Below are 19606 nucleotides of genomic sequence, written 5' to 3' on the forward strand. Positions count from 1 at the left end.
AATATAATAGTAATACTCTGTAGAAAATTAGTAAAATATATTTACAGTTTATTAAAAATTTCAATAAAATCAATTTCAGTTTACTTAGTAATTATTAATACTCCATAGAGAATTAGTACATATAATTTCATTTCAGTGATTTTTAAATAAAGTGACGATAATAGGGCCTTGAATTTTAAATATCTTTATACAGAAAACTATACTCTTATGTGTTTCTTCAAACTGTTAAGCTAGCACATTTTTAACTTTGTACAGCATTTGAAATGTAATCATTCTTTAACTCTGCCTAAAGAGTTTTGACGTAAATTTAGTGTATTTAGATGGAATATAAGATATGGACTAGAATTTTACTTAATGCTATTGGTAAGGGTGGAGCCTTTTATGGGCCCAATCTTCACTAAGGGTCCTTTGAGGGTAGAACATCTTTCACCCTTCCCCTACTCTTAAGATATTTAGCCCGTAAATTCAGTCATGTTGATCTATGAGATATTTTGGTTTAGTAGAAGAGTTTATCTTACCGACTTTAAGCCTACCATATGACTTGCTTCACAAAATACATACAACTTCTTTTAATTAGCTCTACAAAAAGAGTCATTAACACTACTAATTTCGGGTAATAATTGACAAAGCGGTGATAAATAACACGCATATAGCTTATGTTTATTTTTTTTTTCTTTCAGTGTTTTATTGTCAACCAAACAAATACCTAATTTTTGTATTCCGTATAGTATAGATGATAAATGTGGCACTTTAAATTGAAGTACTACTTAGGTAGTTGATCCATAAAGAGCTCAACCGATGTCGACATTGTATACGGAAGTGACGGAACACTCGTCAAAGATTGAGCACTTGATACAAAACACACTGCAGAATAGTTTTGAAACGTAAAGTAAAGAGAGAGGTTTGAGTTTTAGGGAGAAAAAGTTAAGTGAAGTCGCCCAACGGTCCCCTCACCCCAAAAGGAAAGAAGAAGTCCAAATTTGAGAGCTGGAAAGCCGGGCCTCAAACGGGTCCGGGCCGGCCATACATCTGTCACATGCACTATATTATATTGTTAGCAGTTGGCTTTGTCCTTCATTTCCACCATCTTAAACTATTCATTCAAACCCAGACTTTAAATATCTCTACTAGACTAGTCCACTCACTCTGCTTGATACAATTCCTTTTTTAAAAAATAAAAATAAAAATATGGAGTACGTTCCCATCTTCTAAATAAGCCTCGTCCCTCTATTTAATCGGTATATTTGTCAACACATAAACTTCGAACGATAAAAAAAAAATTGATATTTACTGTAGAATTACAGGAAGTATATTAAAATTATAATTTTAACAAGTGACATCATGATTGTGTTTACTCTTACATAAAATGTATAAACACATATTGGTTAAAATAGTATAGAAAAATAGTACAAAAGTAAAAATGACACTTTGAATAAAAACCCGAAGGGAGTAATGGAAATTTATAGCTAGGTTGGATGAGAAATGGAGAACTGATGAGTTATTAAAGGGAACTTCCATTTATTGAACCCACTTTGTGTCCTTCACTCCTTCCTAGACTTATTTATTGGACGGTCCAATGAGGGTTGGCAACCTTGGTGTGGGTTAACATTAAGTTGGATCATATAGACACCATGAGACTATGAGAGTCATAAACATGTTGAAGGATATGTGCTACGGAGTAATTAACAAAATAATCTTAAAAGTCAATTTTTTATGCATGATTTCAATATATTTAATTTGACTAATAATCATTATTATATGGGTACTTTGTGGCATGTAATTTCTTAACCTTCACTTTTATGGGGTATGTATAATTATTTAGAATCTCTATTGTTGATTTCTCATTAAGCATATCAATTTATCTATGCAAGAATTTGTGGCTTGTTTGAACTCCTTTGTTGTCCAATGCAAGTTATTCTAATTTGAGCACTTACTCCTCATATTTAATAAAGATTGGTCTTGGGATTGGACTCCTCTAAGATTATGTGTGGATCAAATCAAATTTTACACCTTCCAATAGATTGTCATGCCTATTTCAATCTCTCTTAAATTTCAAAGTAACTTGTTACCCAAATAAAAGAAGTCTTTTTCTTTTTCTTTTTTTTTTTTTTTTTTTTTTTTTTTTTTTTTTTGAAAGAAAATAAAAGAAGTCTATATATATCTAAGAGAAATGATAATCCTTAACAAAAGTAATCTATCTTTGGGGCAGGACATTTACGTAGGTAACTTCTAGTAAACTTGATACCCTCTTTCTCAAGTTATCTTTTATACGAAGTAGGTAAATTCTATTATTCTTAGTTTCCTCTCCCGAGTTACTTTATATAAATATATATAGACAACTTCTACATTTTAAGTATACTTTATTTTAGAACCTGAACTTAAGTAATCAAACCCCCAATTACCGAGCAGAAAAACTTTTGTTGCTGTTGATTAACTTTTTGTTGGTGTTGATTAATTAAATTCTACCCTCTTGATATAACTTCAAAATAGAAAATAATAATCATTATGAGTATAGTTATCTACTACTCCCTTCATTTTTTTTAAATGCTTCACTTTCCTTTTTATGAATGTTTTTTTTTTAATTGCATCACTTCCTTATTTAGTAACTTTATATTATATTTTATCATTTCTCTCTCCTACTTCAAATCCTACTTAAATTACTTTATCATTTCTCTCTCTTTCATGGTCCCCACTTATATAATAAAAATATCCACTCTTCCTCACTACTTTCTCTTACATGGTCCCCATCACATAATCTAGATGAAGCCCGTGTGATGCACGGTTGTTTAAATTTTTTAAAATAATTATATATATATTATATTATATTATACATATATATATATGCTAAAATTTGTTACATATTTAGATAAAATTCCTGATATCAAAAATAATATTTTATATTTAATTAATTTAAACTGGGAAATCTCATTCGCCAATTTTGCTTACATGTCATTTAAATTATTTAATTCTAAAAGAAATTAATAATCTCGTATTTAATTGGCTACCACTAAAATTTATTATCCTACATGACGCGCTGAAAAAATTAAATCCTACGTGGCTCTCTAAAAACTCTCCTTTATATATATATATATATATATATATATATATATATATATATATATATATATATATATATATATATATATATATATATTACACTCCTTAAACTCCGCGTATCACCAAGTGATGCAAATAAAAAAAAATGGAGGGAGTAATTGAAAGGGAGTAAAAGGTAAACCAAACCTCAAGATGAGCATTCAAATGAAAAATATGGGTGTGGCACCACACATGTATCAACAATATTTGAACATACTTGTAGTTTTTCCAAAGATGGCTTGTCCATAAGCCCAAAACCTCAACAAAACGGGCTAAGCTTAATTACATCAATTACCCGAATTTAACAAAAAAAAAGAAAAAAAGAAAAAATTGTTGAATATTCCATATTCCGTTTGGGCTTGAACGCAAGATACCTTGAGCCCCAAGACCAAAATCCCCAATTGGCCAAACTAATTCCACAAATCATTGATTCCCTTTCATATATCAACTCTACTACAGACGCCTCCGCAACTCGGCAGCGACTCACTGAGTCACCACCGCATTTTAGAAAATCCCAGAAAACCGATTATCAAAGTTACGAATTTTCAATGGGCGGTGGTAAGCGAAAACCTGTCAACAAATCAAAGCCCAGAAGAAATCAATCCCTTTTCGTTGAAGGTGGCATTTTGGCTGGATTGGATTCCCCGCTTTCTTCTACTCCGAGCCGAGGTTTCTTCCTTATTCATCTTCTTCTTTCTGATTTAAATCATTTCTGGCTTTTCCTTCTTTTCAGTTATTTTGTTTTTTTGGGAATTATTGAGGGTTGAATTGCAGGCAAAAATCCGAATTTAAGATCCGGGAATTCTAAAAATGGGTCGATTTCTGATTCTAAGGCTGCTGTGAATAAAACCCCACCTAATTTTTATCGTTATGATTACCCATCTATTGATTTCAAGGTATCATCTTTCATCCTTTTTTTTTTTAATTGTACTGAAATCTATTTCTGTTTTGTGGTGTTTGAATGAATTGTCTGTTAGGTTAGTGTTCACTCCTCAAAATTAACTTATGGTGTTATTGTTAAAACTTGATTGTATTTAAGCATTTGTAAATACTGTACATGATTTTATAGCTCAATCTATGAAACTGTATGCTTTGAAATTTTTAGACAACTGATTGGACTCATTTAGATCAAAATTTAACGTTGTTGGGTATTAATTCAACGTCTAAATTAGTAAGTTTGTTATATGATAGGCTGTTGGGAAATCAGAATCTTGCATTGGGGGAAAAGATGAAGAGGGTAGATCAAATGGATTGCAGCCTGTTATCCTATTAGGCTCGAAAGAAAACAGGGTTGTTGCTTTTGAAGACGTAACGCCGTCAATGGTGCCTTCTGAGGTGGAATATCGTTATGAGTATAATTCTGATTTTGTATTGGGTGAGAGTTCTCACAGTGGATTGGGGTTCGCTGATGAACAAGACGAAACCCCTTGTGTTACTGAGTTGTCATCGGGTATGATGGATGAAGAAGAAGACGAGGAAGAGGAAGAGGAAGAAGAAGAGCAGTTGCATACAGGATTGGGTTTCTCTAATATCCTACAAAATTCAGCTAGTGGAGAATTGTCACAGACAATTGTCCTTAAGGGAAGAGGGTGGAGCAATGATTTTTCCACCAATGAGATTGAGGAGGATGGCATTGATGAGGGCTCTATGGATCAAGACAAAGATGAGGATGGTTCTGCTTTCCTTCATGATTTTTCAGATAAGACACCAGCATCTAAAAAAAATTCTGCATTTGTGTCAATTGGAGGTGTGAAATTGTACACCCAAGATATTACTGATGACGATGAGGAGGAGGAAGAGGAGGATGAAGAGGATTCATCTGATGAGGGGAGCTCTTCTGGATCATCTGACAGTGACTCTGAAGGTAGCTCAGACTTTGATTCTGATATTGATGATGCCATCATGGATGATTATGTGGATGGAATAGGAGGAAGCAGTCAAATTTTAAAGTCCAAGTGGTTAGCATTACAGAATCTTGATAATCATGTGCTTGGTGATGATACTAATGATGATTCTAGCAGTGATGCTTATGGGGAAACTTTAAAAAAACTGAGTGGTGTTGCTCTTCAAGAAGCATCTAGGGAGTATGGTAGGCAAAAACAGCGTTCAAAAAAGAAGCCTACAGTCAAGTCTAAGTCTAGGGGAACTGATGTTGATTGGTCTTCAGCTATGGATGATTTGATGCTAGTTAAGGATCCGAGACGGCAATCTGCAAAGAAGAAGCATGTTGCTCAATTCCCTCAGTCATGGCCTTCTGAAGGGAGGAAAAGCAAAAGGTTTGGGAGGTTTCCAGGTATTTGTCTTTCATCGTGAATTAGGGATTAGTCGAGTACGCTTATAGCCCATATGACTCATGGTATAAATGTTAGTAATGGTATATTAGTATTGAGACTAGGTAAATTTTGATGCCAATGTCCATCTTAAGTATTGCTTTTTCTTCATAAACTTATTACCCTTTAATACAGCAAGCCACCTCTAAATTGACAATAGATGCATAATGGAAATTTACTGACATATATTAGTATTACCACATATTATTTATGTGTTGTTAGTGTCTTTATGTGATTTGTTGTCTTTTTATTTTATGGTTAATAATGAAGACATTTGTTATTTATGCTGGTTGATTAGGCAACAAATTCTGCTTCTGCTATTTGGAACATAGTTTGTCTTCTGATAGAATGGTTGTCCATTTCTAAGAATCCTATTATAATTTATAACTTTATAAGTATCATAGAATCTTTAGTTTTTCACTGAGTTGTTAGAATTTGCATCCAAGGTTATTTAAACCTTGCTACTGTTCTGATAACTGATTTTCCAGGTGAAAAAAAGAAACACCGTAAAGAGATGATAGCGGTGAAGCGTAGGGAGAGGATGTTGCGTCGTGGTGTTGATCTTGAGCATTTAAACACGGTAAGCTGTATATTTATATGAAAATGGAGTTTTTTTTGGAGGGAATTTTCCCTTTCAAACTGTACTCTCTCAAGGTTATATCTATATGGTTAATAATTGACTATTGATTAATATGTAGGATAATCTTCTCTATCTTTTGTGGGGATTTGCTTATATATTATTAAGTAGCTACCTCTTTATTGACTTTGGTGCCTTTCTTCACCAGCTTTTGGTAAAGATTGGCATTCATGAGCTGATAAGATTAACAATTTAACATTCATACTTAATTTAACTATACAATAAATTTATGGGTGCTTATAAGAATGAACTTAAAATTAATGTCTGAATGTCATTTGATTATAGTTCCTTGTTTCCTCTGATATTGTAGATTTTTGTAACAGTGATCTTGACTTATGTGACCTTTCCTGCTAACTATCTAAACGTTTTGCTCTGTAGAAGCTGAAGCATATGGTTTTAAGTAACATAGATATGGTATCATTTCCTCCCATGCACCCTCGGGATTGTTCTCAGGTTTGTTGACCTGTACCCCTTGGGTTCTGACTTCCTATATGGCTATATTCCTGATATTTTGATTTAATAGGAACTCTTTGGGTACTTATAGGTGCAACGACTGGCTGCAATATATCGTTTAAAAAGTGGCTGCCTAGGTTCAGGCAAGAAAAGGTATGCTCTGATTTCTTTAATATTTTGAATAGTTGCTGGTTTTCCTGATCATTTTTAATTTTAGCTGCTGTTAAGGGTTAAGCAGTTTGAAGTCTGAGTCATCTGCTATCATGGACTTGTAACTTTGTAAGCTAGTTAGTCCAATACAGTAAAACAAGTTAAAGGACTTAGGCATCACTAGCTTTGTGATATGTACTTGTCTACATTGACTTGCATTAGGTGGCAACTTATTTACAGTGTTGTAAAGACACTGTCCCCCTTTCTTGGGTTTGTAGTGTAGAACTCTGTTTAAACCTAACCTCGAGGCCTTTTTTTTACACCAAATTTGGCATCTTTTGGTCGTTTGTGATGTGCATTATCTGCTACATGAGCTTTTCTGCACTAATTATTATTTTGCGTACACTAATAGATTGCTTATGTAATTATTTTGTTTATTGATGACATGTCCTTGTGGATATGGAGGAACTTTATTGGAAATTTTAGCTCTCATATTACAGTTGATACAAAATTTCCACTTCTATAAAATAGTCGACATATGGAATGTGTTAGAAAAATTATAATCTGTTTGGGATAAATGAAATACATTGACCTACTCAAAATGATGCTGCAACTATACTGTCTGTTAATATTGACTGAAGAGAGTGTCAGATGTATCTTAATACTTGGACCTATTTGTCTATGCCCATCCTATATGAACTTGGTATACTTTGATCTATACTTGCCTTGACAATTGCCTTTTGTCTAGGTTTGTAACTGTAAGTCGAACACAACACACCTCTATGCCATCTGCAAGTGATGAAATTCGTCTGGAGAAGGTAGGTTCATCTCAGCAGTCTGTAGAAATTTTAACATGAATTTATCTTCTCATTCCAACATCGATTTAACATTCTGATTCATGGACTGGTGCATTTTGAATCCACAGCTGATTGGATCCAGCAAGGATGATGCTGATTTCCCGGTGGTTAATACACCTCAAAGTGCCGGTGCCCATGTCCGTAGTGGGTCTGCCCAGAAAAAATTTACTAAGAAATTGGCTGACCAACAAGGCAGCTGCAGCAGCAAGAGTGGGAAGATAAGGAGTGGGACAAAGCCCGGAGGATACAATCAACCAGTGTCATTTGTCCCCTGTGGTGTAATTCAACCGGAGATCGTCCCTGTCAGCACTGTTGAACTAAACGACAACTCTCCTCAAGAAATCAAAGCTGTAGACAATTCCCCATCATTGATTGGCTCATTCGAAGTTCACACCAAGGGTTTTGGTTCAAAGATGATGGCTAAGATGGGATATGTGGAAGGTGAAGGTTTGGGGAAAGAAGGTAAGGGAATGGCCTCACCCATTGAGGTAATTCAACGACCCAAATCTCTAGGGTTAGGGATGGCATTTGTCGAAAACAGCAGTGATACTGTGAACATAGCTACAAGTGGTGGATCAGCTAGGAATTCTACTCCAAATAGATCAGCAAAGAATACCACTCCAAAAGGTGGATCAGCGAGGAATTCCACTCCAAAAGGTGGATCAGCGAGGAATTCCACTCCAAAAGGTGGATCAGCCAGGAATTCTACTCCAAACATTGGTGCTTTTGAGAAGCATACTAAAGGGTTTGGCTCAAAGATGATGGCAAAGATGGGATTTGTTGAAGGAATGGGTTTGGGCAGAGATTCTCAAGGCATAGTTACCCCATTGTCAGCTGTGAGACGCCCTAAAGCCAGAGGCTTGGGCGCTGAAGGTTAAAGGTCATAAGATTTCATGTCTAATAGTTTGTGTTCAAATGCTGATTGCCCAGTCTCTCCCACTGCTGCTGCATTACAGCGCTGCTTATAGCTTTGATCCCAAAGTCATCGATTGAGGTCAACAAATATAATGAAATTTTTAGTTATTTAACAGTCAACTTCCCTTAGGTTCATGTACTGTTAAACTCTTAGATAGCATGTAAATTGATGATAAAAATGTGTGATGCTTGGTGCATTTCAAGTTAGTCTGTAATCTGATGTAAATTAAATGGATTTTAAATCTTTTAAAGCAATAAAGGTATCTCTTTACCACCAAATAGAATTGAACCCTAAATGTGTCATGTAAGAAAATGATAAGGTTCATGATTACAAAAAAATTAGTCTTCATCCCATCAATATCAGCTCATGAAAACTTTAAAACAGTATACATTTTTTTTAAAATTTTTTTTTTTTATTATTATTTTTTTTATAAAAAGAAATACACTCTGTATCTTATTAATGGCTTGTTCGGTTCGTTTAGTTTCAATCAGTTCAGTTTAGTTCCTAATTTCCCTCTTTCATAAACAATTTATTTTAGCTCAGCTCAGTTTAGTTCAGCTTAGTTGTTTTCAGTAAATCGAAACCGACCCTGAGTCTATTTCAAAAGTTTGTAACTTAAAAGTATTTTTAACTCACTGAATGAAGTAATTTTTAGTTTTTTACTAGGATAATTTCGTTGCAATAAATAAATAAACACCATTTATTTTTATTTATTTCAAAAGGAAATAAACACCAAACTTTTTTTTTTTTTTGAAGGGGGGAGATAAAAATTCATTAATAATAAGCCATACGGCACTTACATAAGAGATCGTAATCGAACACTACAAAGACAAAAGAACCAATTTCAAGTTCGAAATAAAGAAAACTACAATTGCACTCGCAAAATGACTTTCTTAAGTACCCTTGGCTCATATAACGTTGTCCTATGCAGCCTCTTGCAAGGGGGTTTGGCAATATGTTGTAGTTTCTGACGTGAACCTTCATTAGCTCAGAATCCCGTACTCCTCGACCTGAAATCAAAATTGGTGTCGTACACTTCACCATAGACAAGACAATCTCCGATTCAAACACGGATATCGGCATGGAAGCATAACCCTTAAGTCCAAACCAACAAAAGATACAACCGAAGCCCCATAGCCAAAAAAACCCGGCTTAAATCCTGCACCAGAAGATCGGTACACCGATCTGCATGCCCCATGTCACTCAAACACACCACACAGACAGAAAAAATAACAAAACTAAACAGCACACAAAGACTCCTAAAACGAAAAACAGGAAGAAACTTAAGAACTAAAACAACGAACAAAACCCTAACAACCCACCCCGCCGCCACTCCGAGCACAACCACCAAAGCTCCGAGTATCACCAACCCAACCCACATGCTGCCTGACACTAAAACCCGAACCACCAAGGCCCGCCCGAGAAGCCCATACCCCCCACAACTCTGAACCGCGGCAGCGACGGCCCTACGCGAGGGACTAAGAACGGTCCTACGCGAGGGACTCAGAGGGATCTCCCTCCCCGTTCTCGACAACAACGACGCAACGACGGACAAAACGGAGGGGCATAGCCACGGCGGGGAAGCGGCAACGAAAACCGGCAGCAAGGCCGGTGAGAAACTGTAGCGGCCGAAAAGGGGAAGCGGTGCGCGATGCTAGGCCGGAAAAACAAAACACCAAAAAGAGAACTAAAACGCAAAAGAGAAAGGAAAAAAACAAAATAAAGGAGGAGATCGGAGGCTCGCCGACGCCGTGGCATGGGCGGTGAGCCTCACGCCGGCCGGCGAGCCTCATGACGGGAGAGGTTATTGGAATATTGCCATGAATAAAACTAAGCACCAAACTTGACAAAAAACAAAAAAAAATAATAATAATAAAAAAAAAAAAAAAAAAAAAAATTTGCAATAATTTGGGAACAAATATGTGAATCTCCCACTTTCCAATTTCTAGTTACAGTATGCAACAGCAAGAAAGAAGTCGTTAATGACACTCAATTGGTATTCAACAACTGAAATTGAGACAACAAATCGTGAAAATGGCACCCGATTCGCCGCCGTCTCTCGCTCATCTCCTCCGAAAAAGCTTGTTATTCCAGCAAACAGTAATCTTGACCATCACCTTCTTCGCCTACGCCTCTCTCCACGCTTCTCGCAAACCCCCAAGTATTGTGAAATCAGTCCTTGGACCTGAAATCTCCAGAAATGGCAGCACCCCACTTGATGATTTGGCTAATTCTGAAAAGGGTTGGCCTCCTTTTAATGGAACTCAAGGAACTCATCGATTAGGTGAGCTTGATCTAGCTTTCTTATCTTCTTATGCAATTGGGATGTTCTTTTCTGGCCATTTTGCTGATACTCTTGATCTTAGATTGTTTCTTTCATCTGGGATGTTGCTCAGTGCTCTTTTTACTGTGGCTTTTGGATTTGGGTATTGGCTTCAAATTCATAGTTTCTTGTATTTTGTTATTGTTCAGATTTTGTGTGGTTTTTCTCAGTCTACTGGTTGGCCTTCTGTAGTTTCTGTTGTCAGTAATTGGTTTGGAAAATCTAAGAGAGGTCTGATCATGGGAGTTTGGAACTCCCACACTTCAATTGGGAATATTATGGGTTCGATTGTTGCCTCATCCATGTTGAAATTTGGGTGGGGTTGGTCCTTCTTTTGGCCTGGATTCTTTGTATTTTTTATTGGAATTCTTGTGTATTTGTTTCTTACTGTGAGCCCTGAGATTATTGGTTTGTCACTTCCAAGCGAAATCGAGTTGAACCCAATTGAGGCTTCTGATCATGGGGAAGCTGAACATTTGGGTCTCCTCCAATCCAAGGATTCAAGTCCCCTGGAAGAAGTTAAGCCTCTTGAAGAGGAGGAAATCAATTCTTCAGATGCAATCGGGTTTATAGAAGCTTGGAAACTGCCCGGAGTGGCATCTTTTGCAATCTGCCTGTTCTTTTCCAAGCTTGTGGCCTACACGTTTCTGTATTGGCTACCATTCTATATAAGGCACACAGGTAATAATGCACTTAATTTTCGAGTTTCTGGTTTTGGTGTTTCTCAGTGCAGATGATTAGATTATTCAGTTTTGACATGGATTTTGTTTTGTAATGGATTTAAAGCTGTTGCTGGTGTGCACTTGTCTCATGAAACTGCTGGATTGCTATCAACCATATTTGACTTTGGTGGTGTTCTTGGAGGTGTTTTGGCTGGTTTGCTTTCTGACAAACTAGAAGCTCGGGCAATTACCTCTGTTTCATTTCTCCTGTTATCGGTTCCAGCTCTTGTTCTCTACCGTGTTTATGGGAGTAGCTCAATGTTTGCCAATAACATTTTGATGTTTCTTACGGGCTCACTTGTGAACGGGCCTTATGCTCTCATAACAACAGCTGTGGCTGCTGATCTTGGGACACAGGCTGCAATTAGAGGGAATTCGCGTGCATTGGCTACAGTCACGGCAATAATAGATGGTACTGGTTCTGTTGGGGCCGCTATTGGTCCAGTTCTAGTTGGTTATATTTCCACCAGTGGTTGGAATACTGTGTTTGCAATGCTTATTACTTCAATCTTCATAGCAGCACTGTCCTTGGTTCCTGCTGTGAAGTCTGAGCTAACAGAGAGGAAATCTAGATTACAAATGAACGAAACAGCTCATTAATCAATCATGTCGATTTCCTGTTGTATATCTTGAGTAAGGTGCTCTTACCGCACATCAAATCGACAAGCATGGAGATTTTTTGACAATCCATGATTGCATCACATTGGCTGCAAAGTCGGGTGTTATTCCATAGTGCTGCAGATTTTATACTGCAAAGAGGTGTGTACATTTTGGTTCTTTTTTCATACAGATGGTTTCCCCTCATGATATTTCCCGAGGATAGCTTCAGTCTTGTGGAACATTTCTTCATATCGTGGAATCTTTAAAATTGCAGTCTGATCACATTTTTTTGGAGAATTTATAATAGAATTAAAGCATCAGTACATCTGTACATGCATTCTTTTTAGCTCTCAATTTCCTGTAGGTTTTTGGACAGATGCATTGATATCTCTTTTTAACTCTTGATTATTGTGAGTTTGTGACTTGTTAAGTATTTACTTAAATTCACAAATAATATTATAATGTACTCCATGTTTTTGTTACATTGGATAAATACATCTTCTGAGACTTTGCTGTGCTTTCACCTTGATTAACCACTTGTCCATCTTTGCTGTTGAGCCTTGAGCTCTATTTGTTTCCGAATGGTGGGTACATTATACATTTAGCAACATTATACGTCCCCAGATGCCTCACTTCCATCACCTTAGTTTTTAACACCGGGTCTAAATGATCTGATTTTGTGAATTGTATAGCCTTCAAATTAGCCCTCGAAGAGTTTTTTGAACTCGACGAGGTCCTTCCTGTTACTTTATAACAAAACATCGGGATGGTAAGTTGGTGGTTGGAACTTGGAACCATCTTTTGCAGCTCTTGATTCTGAATGCAACAAAATTTCGATGGAATTTCAATGTAGCCTTCCCGTTACTTTATAACAAAACATCGGAATGGTAAGTTGGTGGTTGGAACTTGGAACCATCTCTTGCAGCTCTTGACTCTGAATGCAACAAAATTTCGATGGAATTTCAATGTAGCCTTAAAGTTGAATTTAACTCATTCTCCGGGGACATAAAAACTAGTTTGAAACCATAACAAGCCTACCAATATCTATGTGCAAAAGCCTTGTACTGATTTGGTGCGAATTTATGGATTCAAAATTCATTTGCATTGTTAGTGAAGAGTTGCGTGCATGATAAGTTTCTAGTGACCAAAATGGTCTTCTGTGGTCTTGTGGAGACCACAGGAAGAATACCAGTCCCTTTTATTTTCATGACTGAAAAGTCAAAAATTGTCAAAAATCAAAGACTATAATCCACGCTCTCAGACCAATTTTGGAAAATTTTACCAGAAAGAAAATTTACGCAAGAGATGTCCCCGCGGTCATAAAAGTTTATTTTGGACCATAACGTCATGAGAATGCATTCGGTTCAATTATGGTGTTCTTTCAAAAATTCGTTGCTTTAGTAATCGAGTGCGGCAAAAGATAGTTCCAACCACTCAAATGGCCTCCCTAGGTCTTGTTAATCCTTGGGAAAAACCCTGGTCTCATTAGGTGCGAAATAATAGGCCATAATATATGCTTTCCGATGAATTTCTCAAAAATATTCCAAAAATGTAGTAAGCACATAGGGTGTACCCCGGACACCTCAACCTCTTTATGGCGTGCGAGGGGAGTGCTAAACAAATGTTTGAGAATTCTGGAAAGACCACCTAAGGCATAACCAGTGGAGAGCTTACTAAGGTAAGCAAATCACTCTTTCTAAGAATTCATAGCAAGGTGATGGTTGATTCATGATTACATGAACGTGATTTTTGTTTAAATATGCAATGAAAATAAAATGATGAGCAAAGTGCAGACTTTAATGTCTGCAGCCATGTAAATATGTAATGGTTCTGTGCTCGAATTGCAATATTCCAAGTAGGGGTTATTTGAGATGTCTCTAACTTTAGCACAAACATCGCAGAACTTAAGTTTATGGGCACTTAATTTTGCCAATTGATTCCAAGGATAATCATAGTCGGACTAGCCCTTAATCTTGATCTCCCTGTCCAAAAACAATCATATATAACATGATTTTACTGTAACATACATTACTCTCTCAAGTGTATCTATCACTAAATTTTAAAATTATGGGTATTTTGAAAAATTCAATCATATTATTTCATAAAAATGTGACTATTGTATTCAGATGGAATGAATATGAGCTAACATATTGAACATTACTATTCAGGTATGTTCAGCTAACTCGTGTTCAAGAATAGTTAATGTACAGACATTACAAATAGAGCTAGAAGCAGGCTGGGCAGCTTAATATAGCAGCTCAATAAATCAGTCTATATTTACTGATCATTCTATTTCTTATAAAGTAACATTAGTTTGTCTAACCTTCCAGTATATTCCTAATGTTCTGAAGCCCCTCAGCAGAAATGCTTCTTCTGAACCTCATTCTTTGTGGCACAATTGCTGGAGGTGGATCCAAGTGAAAGCTTACAATAACAACTGTCAAATTATCCTTTGCCTCCCGCTTAATCGCTTCCTCTACTACTTCCTTACAGCACAGCTTCATATCATTATGCCTTTGAAGCCGCTTTCGAACAAAATCCACCGCATTTTGGTTGCTGAAAACTTCCCATATACCATCACATCCAATGATCAAAAACTCGTCTTCCTTGGTCAATGTCACAAGTTTAAGTTCTGGCTCCGCACTCAGAGGTCCACCCTTTTTATCAATGTCTTTCATTCCCTCAAGATGCCAATTTCCAAGAGCTCTTGTTACACCCAATTGCCCGTTAAGATACCCATCTTCATCAAAATATCCTCCCAGCGATTCTACCCTCATCAATTCATTTCTACAGCAGGCCCTGTGATCTTTAGACATCTCCAAAGCCATTCCACGTCGAGAAAGAACTGCTCGGCTATCTCCAGCATTTGCTACAAGTAAAGATCTGACCAAAATGTCACATTATTCAACACACAAAGAATTGAGGAAAGCACATCATAAGCTACAGCAACAGCAAAAAAAGAGGAATAATGAACATCAAACATGGGATATAGCCTAGGGAAGTCAAGTCCAAGATGAACATAATCTCATCTCCTACTCTTCTAGTTGACTCTCACTGTCTCAACATTCAAGATTGGTTTCAAGAACTAGCAGAAAAGTAATTTCTAAATATGTGTAAAAGCAGAAGCACAATTATACACGACTGCTGACCATATAAGATTCACCAATCACTGGGCCATACAGATTCCCATGACCCATGGGATTTTTTCTGGCTGCAATGCTCATAAATCATCAAATAATCTGTTTTTCGAGTGTCAGTACTTTGGCTCACCAGCAAGACGAGGAATAAAAAATTTCTAAAGAAGAATATTGGAACTATGAAAAAGTAAAATCAGAAGCACAGTTTCAGTTGATAAAGATCAAATAACATTCACCAAGCAAATCCGAGATAAATGAACTACAGTAACCTACCTCCCAAAGATCATTGCAGTGATAGCAGTAGTTCCAGAAGACAGGGAAGACCCAACAGGACATGACTTAGCAAATGCAGTATCAGTCTTGATGAATGACCTTGTGATCACTTTCTCAAGCTCTAAAGGGAAATCAGCATCTTCAACTATGACTCTAGGGAGATGTTCACGAACAAATTGTGCAGCAGCTTTTCCTCCATGACCATCGAATACCTGTTCATAGAACTCCTGTTATACACTGCTCGACGCAAAATATGCTAAGTGCTATGTATTACCATAAATTTAAAATTACAACAAACCATTTCAACTCTAAAATCACTGTGATTTGCATAATCCTAGGACATGAAAGGACTGCAAGGAGAAAATTCCAATTTCTAGCTATCTGTTTCATTATAAAAGTAATTATTTCTTTTGCCAACTAATCAACTCATGATCTATTGAGTATTTAGAGTGAAATAAAGATGTTTCCTCAAGATTAAGTGATAAAGTAGGCAACTTACCCCATAGAAAGACACAGATTCTTCATCAACCATTTCACTGCCCAGATTCTTGGCTAAATCAGCTATACATACATGTGTATCTTCCATGTATTCACGTCCTCCAATATCAGACCACTCTCCTGATCGAAGGGTAGGAAGGAACTCCATTGACAGATTCGGACTTTCATCTAAAACGACTGTTCTTTCTTCACTAATGCTTTCTAGCTGAAGTAGTAAATTACAAAATAAAAAATGATATTAGCACATAAAAAGGGGTTCACCACTAAGCCAAGAGTTGATGGTACAAGAATCAGAATTGCATTGCATCCCCGCCCAAAAAAACAGTAACATACAAACAGTATGTGATATTACAGCATACTAATACCCATTACATAATGTATCGTAAATAGTAAATACCCCCAACAATGGTCGCTTAATCAGTCAATTAAAACGATAAATATCTATCTTGGCCATTTGATCATCAACAATTACACCAACAATTTTGTAAAGGAGGTGTAATTATTTATAATACGGGGCTGTCCCCAATATTAAGCTACAAACAGATGAAACAGTATATTACCTAGGAATCTTAACAAAAATTTCAAATGAACATCATATTTCATAGTTCAAACAATTGAACTCCCACTTCCATTCTATCTACCAACTATATGAATTTGGATCCAATTGCTCAAACAATAAACTAGATCCTGAATTACAAGATCAACAACAGAACAAGTTTATCTAAAACAAGTCAATTAAACTCAAACCGTAAAAACTTGGAATTATGTTGCATATACTCAAATTGACAGCAAAAAAATTCAAGAGGAAAAAAAAAACAGAAAAACATACCAAATTAGTGATTTTCCAAAAGGGGAAAAGGGAGGAATTTAGACCCACTAATTATTGATGCTTACCTTAAAAAAGAAGCAAACTTTCTATTCATTCATATAAATTCGAAAAAAAAAACATAGAATTCCAAAACACCCTTACTACCTTGATCACCAATGCAAGTAATCTAACATAGAAATCAATAAAAAAAAACATATTCATATTCAATGAAATCAAATCAAAGACCGAACAAAACAGAAAAAAAGGAGAGAGAGAGAAAGAGAATGTTCTTACAGCAGGAGAAGAAACAGAGTTAGGAGTAGCAGCAGAATTCTCCAAATCCATCTGGGTATTCAAGAAATTGTTGTGATTATTATTGTTATTATTGTTATCGGTTTTGTGCAAATGTTCATCAGTTGACTCAAAGTCTTGCACGCACATTATATGATAAAAATAATACAAGTATGCAAGTGTTACAGCTGCAACTTTGCAACTTGTAATTCTGCTGATGCCAAAAGCAACGGACCTGGATCACTTGCACTTGCAGTTGCAGTTGCAGAAAGAGAGAGAGAGAGTGCCTAAATAACAGGAGAGAGAAATTGAGGTGAAATTATAATTGGGGTAGCTCAGCAGAAAAGATTCTGAGCATATTTCATGACATCTTTTTTTTTCAGAAAAATAAAAAAGAAAAAAAAAAAATTGTAGGATGCTGTCAAGTTTAACAGAGTTTGGTAGGTGGGTTGTTTTTGGAACAGGACAGAGAATTTTGTAGAATTTCTGGTTTTTTTTTTCAGATTATTTTTTTCTGAAATTTCAGTTGGGACGCAATTTAATAAAAAAATGGTCACCGGTATTTTATTACTTGTATTATTATTATTATTTTGTATTTAATGGGTAGAATAAGCATAACATAATAATTTTTTTAAATAAAGTTATTATAAAAACTACTCTTAATAAAATGCGTTATAAAAACACTCAAACGATAGAATAAATGTTACGACTTACAAGCAATAGTTTATCAGATTTTTTTTATACATAATCAAAATATTGTGCTAACGCTCTTTTTAGCAATTTGCTTTTATAATAATAGTCAATCGAGAGTAATGAGTAATTGACTTGCTCTAATCATTTTTACCAAGTAGTTTGTTTGTCTTTATATTTAGGATTGAGTAAATTTAGAGAATGAGAGTAATCTCTTAATTCTTTTATGATGTTGTTTGTCGGTCATCCCTCTTTGGTTGTCCATTGAACATGCACAAGTTGATAGTCCTAAGATAGTAATAAGCAACATGTTTTTTCCTCCTATTTAGTGTTCCTTTGAATAGTCATGGAACTTCTTTAAACTTTACATTTTTGGTTGTGTGTTGAAACTTGAAACTAATTTCAAGCCAATATTACTTTTAACAGACCAAATCAAAGTCTTCATTAAATACGGAGTAGTATAACGCAGTTGTTGGGGGTGTAGGGGTTCATAAAGATAATTAAACAATTTACATAGTCAAAGACTATATAACATGCAAGTTGAAGTAGGTATTCAATAATTAGAATACTTCTTTAGAAAATTTAAAATTTAAGAAGAAAAATTAGTTGATCACAAAGAAAGCGTGGCTTTTTATATTTAAAACATGCATTCATTCCAACTTCAACCACAAGTTGGACATGGTAGGAAAGAGACACTCATAAATCACAACATGTACTACTCATTTTTATTTGGCGTTATTATTCTAAGCTAATTGTTGCGTGTACAACCCATCATTAAGCTAGGTATATATCAAAAAAATTCATAGATTAATAATACTTCGTACTAATACCATAAGATGTTTCTCCAAAATAACATACAAGAGTCTAAATAATTTTAATCTTAAAAAAAAATCTAATTATATATTCTACGTATGATTATTTATGTATTAACTCGTTGAAAATATCTTGTGAAGATGTATCTCTTAAGACTTGTACTTTTCATTAAAATATATGGTCCAAATATTAATTAGGTAAAAGAGCAAAATACTTCCAAATAAAAGGATTAAAAAAGAAAAGGGGCATATGTAACCAAATGCAACACATGATATTTCATTAGCACTTCCAAAACAATAACTTTCCAACAAAAATGAAGTATTAGTTGGTATCCCAAAATATCCCTTCAATATAATTAGCCCTAGTGTGAGAAATAGACAATAGAAGGCAATAAACTAAGATGATTAATTAAGCGCCACAAATATTGAAAAAGAGCTTCATCCAATTGTTGCGCAAGTGTTGTCCTTAAACAAGACATTTGCACATATGGTGGAAACATCATCAACGTCGTCAAATATTCCCTTTTCTTTTTTCTATTCTTACATTATTTTCATTTTTTTTTTTTATTATCATATTATTTTGCTTATTTATATTACGTAAATTAGTTTTTATTATTTAAGGTGAAATTTTATTCCTCGTTTTGCCTTTTTATGTTTTTTCAACCCAAATACAAACTTTGACAAATGGAGAGCATCATTCCATTGAGTCATTAACATTATACACAAGTGTCATCAGCAAAATGGACTTTTTGTTTACTGAAATTACTTCTAAATTACTCCCACTATTTCTTAATACAATACAAATAGTTGCCTATATTTAATGACACTTGTTTTTCTATGTATAAGACTATTCTTTTAAGCTTATCCATAACTATACGTAAAACTTGAACAAATTATGATGATTTATATCATCAAATCATTACTGATTAGCTAGTTTTCAAAAGTACTATTATAACAACAAAAAAAATTACGTCTATGTATATGTATGTGATCATAAAAGTACCAAATTAAGG

At 35.3% G+C, this 19606-nt stretch overlaps 3 protein-coding genes across 3 annotated transcripts; 2 read left to right on the top strand and 1 right to left on the bottom strand.

Annotated features, from left to right (window-relative positions):
- The first annotated feature begins 3490 nt into the window (after positions 1-3490).
- LOC145579742 (uncharacterized) lies at positions 3491-8717 on the top strand. Its single transcript, XM_081636983.1, has 8 exons — positions 3491-3765; positions 3871-3992; positions 4288-5389; positions 5915-6006; positions 6442-6516; positions 6608-6669; positions 7415-7484; positions 7592-8717. Exons 1-8 carry the CDS (start codon positions 3645-3647, stop codon positions 8399-8401), a joined length of 2454 nt encoding a protein of 817 aa, XP_081493109.1. The 5' UTR covers positions 3491-3644; the 3' UTR covers positions 8402-8717.
- Positions 8718-10438: 1721 nt separating this feature from the next.
- LOC145578428 (putative glycerol-3-phosphate transporter 5) lies at positions 10439-12594 on the top strand. The gene is made up of 2 exons (XM_081635744.1): positions 10439-11443; positions 11549-12594. Exons 1-2 carry the CDS (start codon positions 10474-10476, stop codon positions 12082-12084), a joined length of 1506 nt encoding a protein of 501 aa, XP_081491870.1. The 5' UTR covers positions 10439-10473; the 3' UTR covers positions 12085-12594.
- A 1574-nt stretch (positions 12595-14168) lies between these two features.
- On the bottom strand, positions 14169-17507 carry LOC145578429 (putative protein phosphatase 2C 27). The gene is made up of 4 exons (XM_081635745.1): positions 17095-17507; positions 15994-16197; positions 15495-15706; positions 14169-14967 (listed from the first exon to the last, which is right to left on the bottom strand). The coding sequence occupies exons 1-4, from the start codon at positions 17239-17241 to the stop codon at positions 14403-14405; spliced, it is 1128 nt and encodes a 375-aa protein (XP_081491871.1). The 5' UTR covers positions 17242-17507; the 3' UTR covers positions 14169-14402.
- Positions 17508-19606: the final 2099 nt, after the last annotated feature.

This window comes from Chenopodium album, chromosome 14, assembly GCF_948465745.1.
Source record: "Chenopodium album chromosome 14, dcCheAlbu1.1, whole genome shotgun sequence".
NCBI lineage: Eukaryota > Viridiplantae > Streptophyta > Magnoliopsida > Caryophyllales > Amaranthaceae > Chenopodium > Chenopodium album.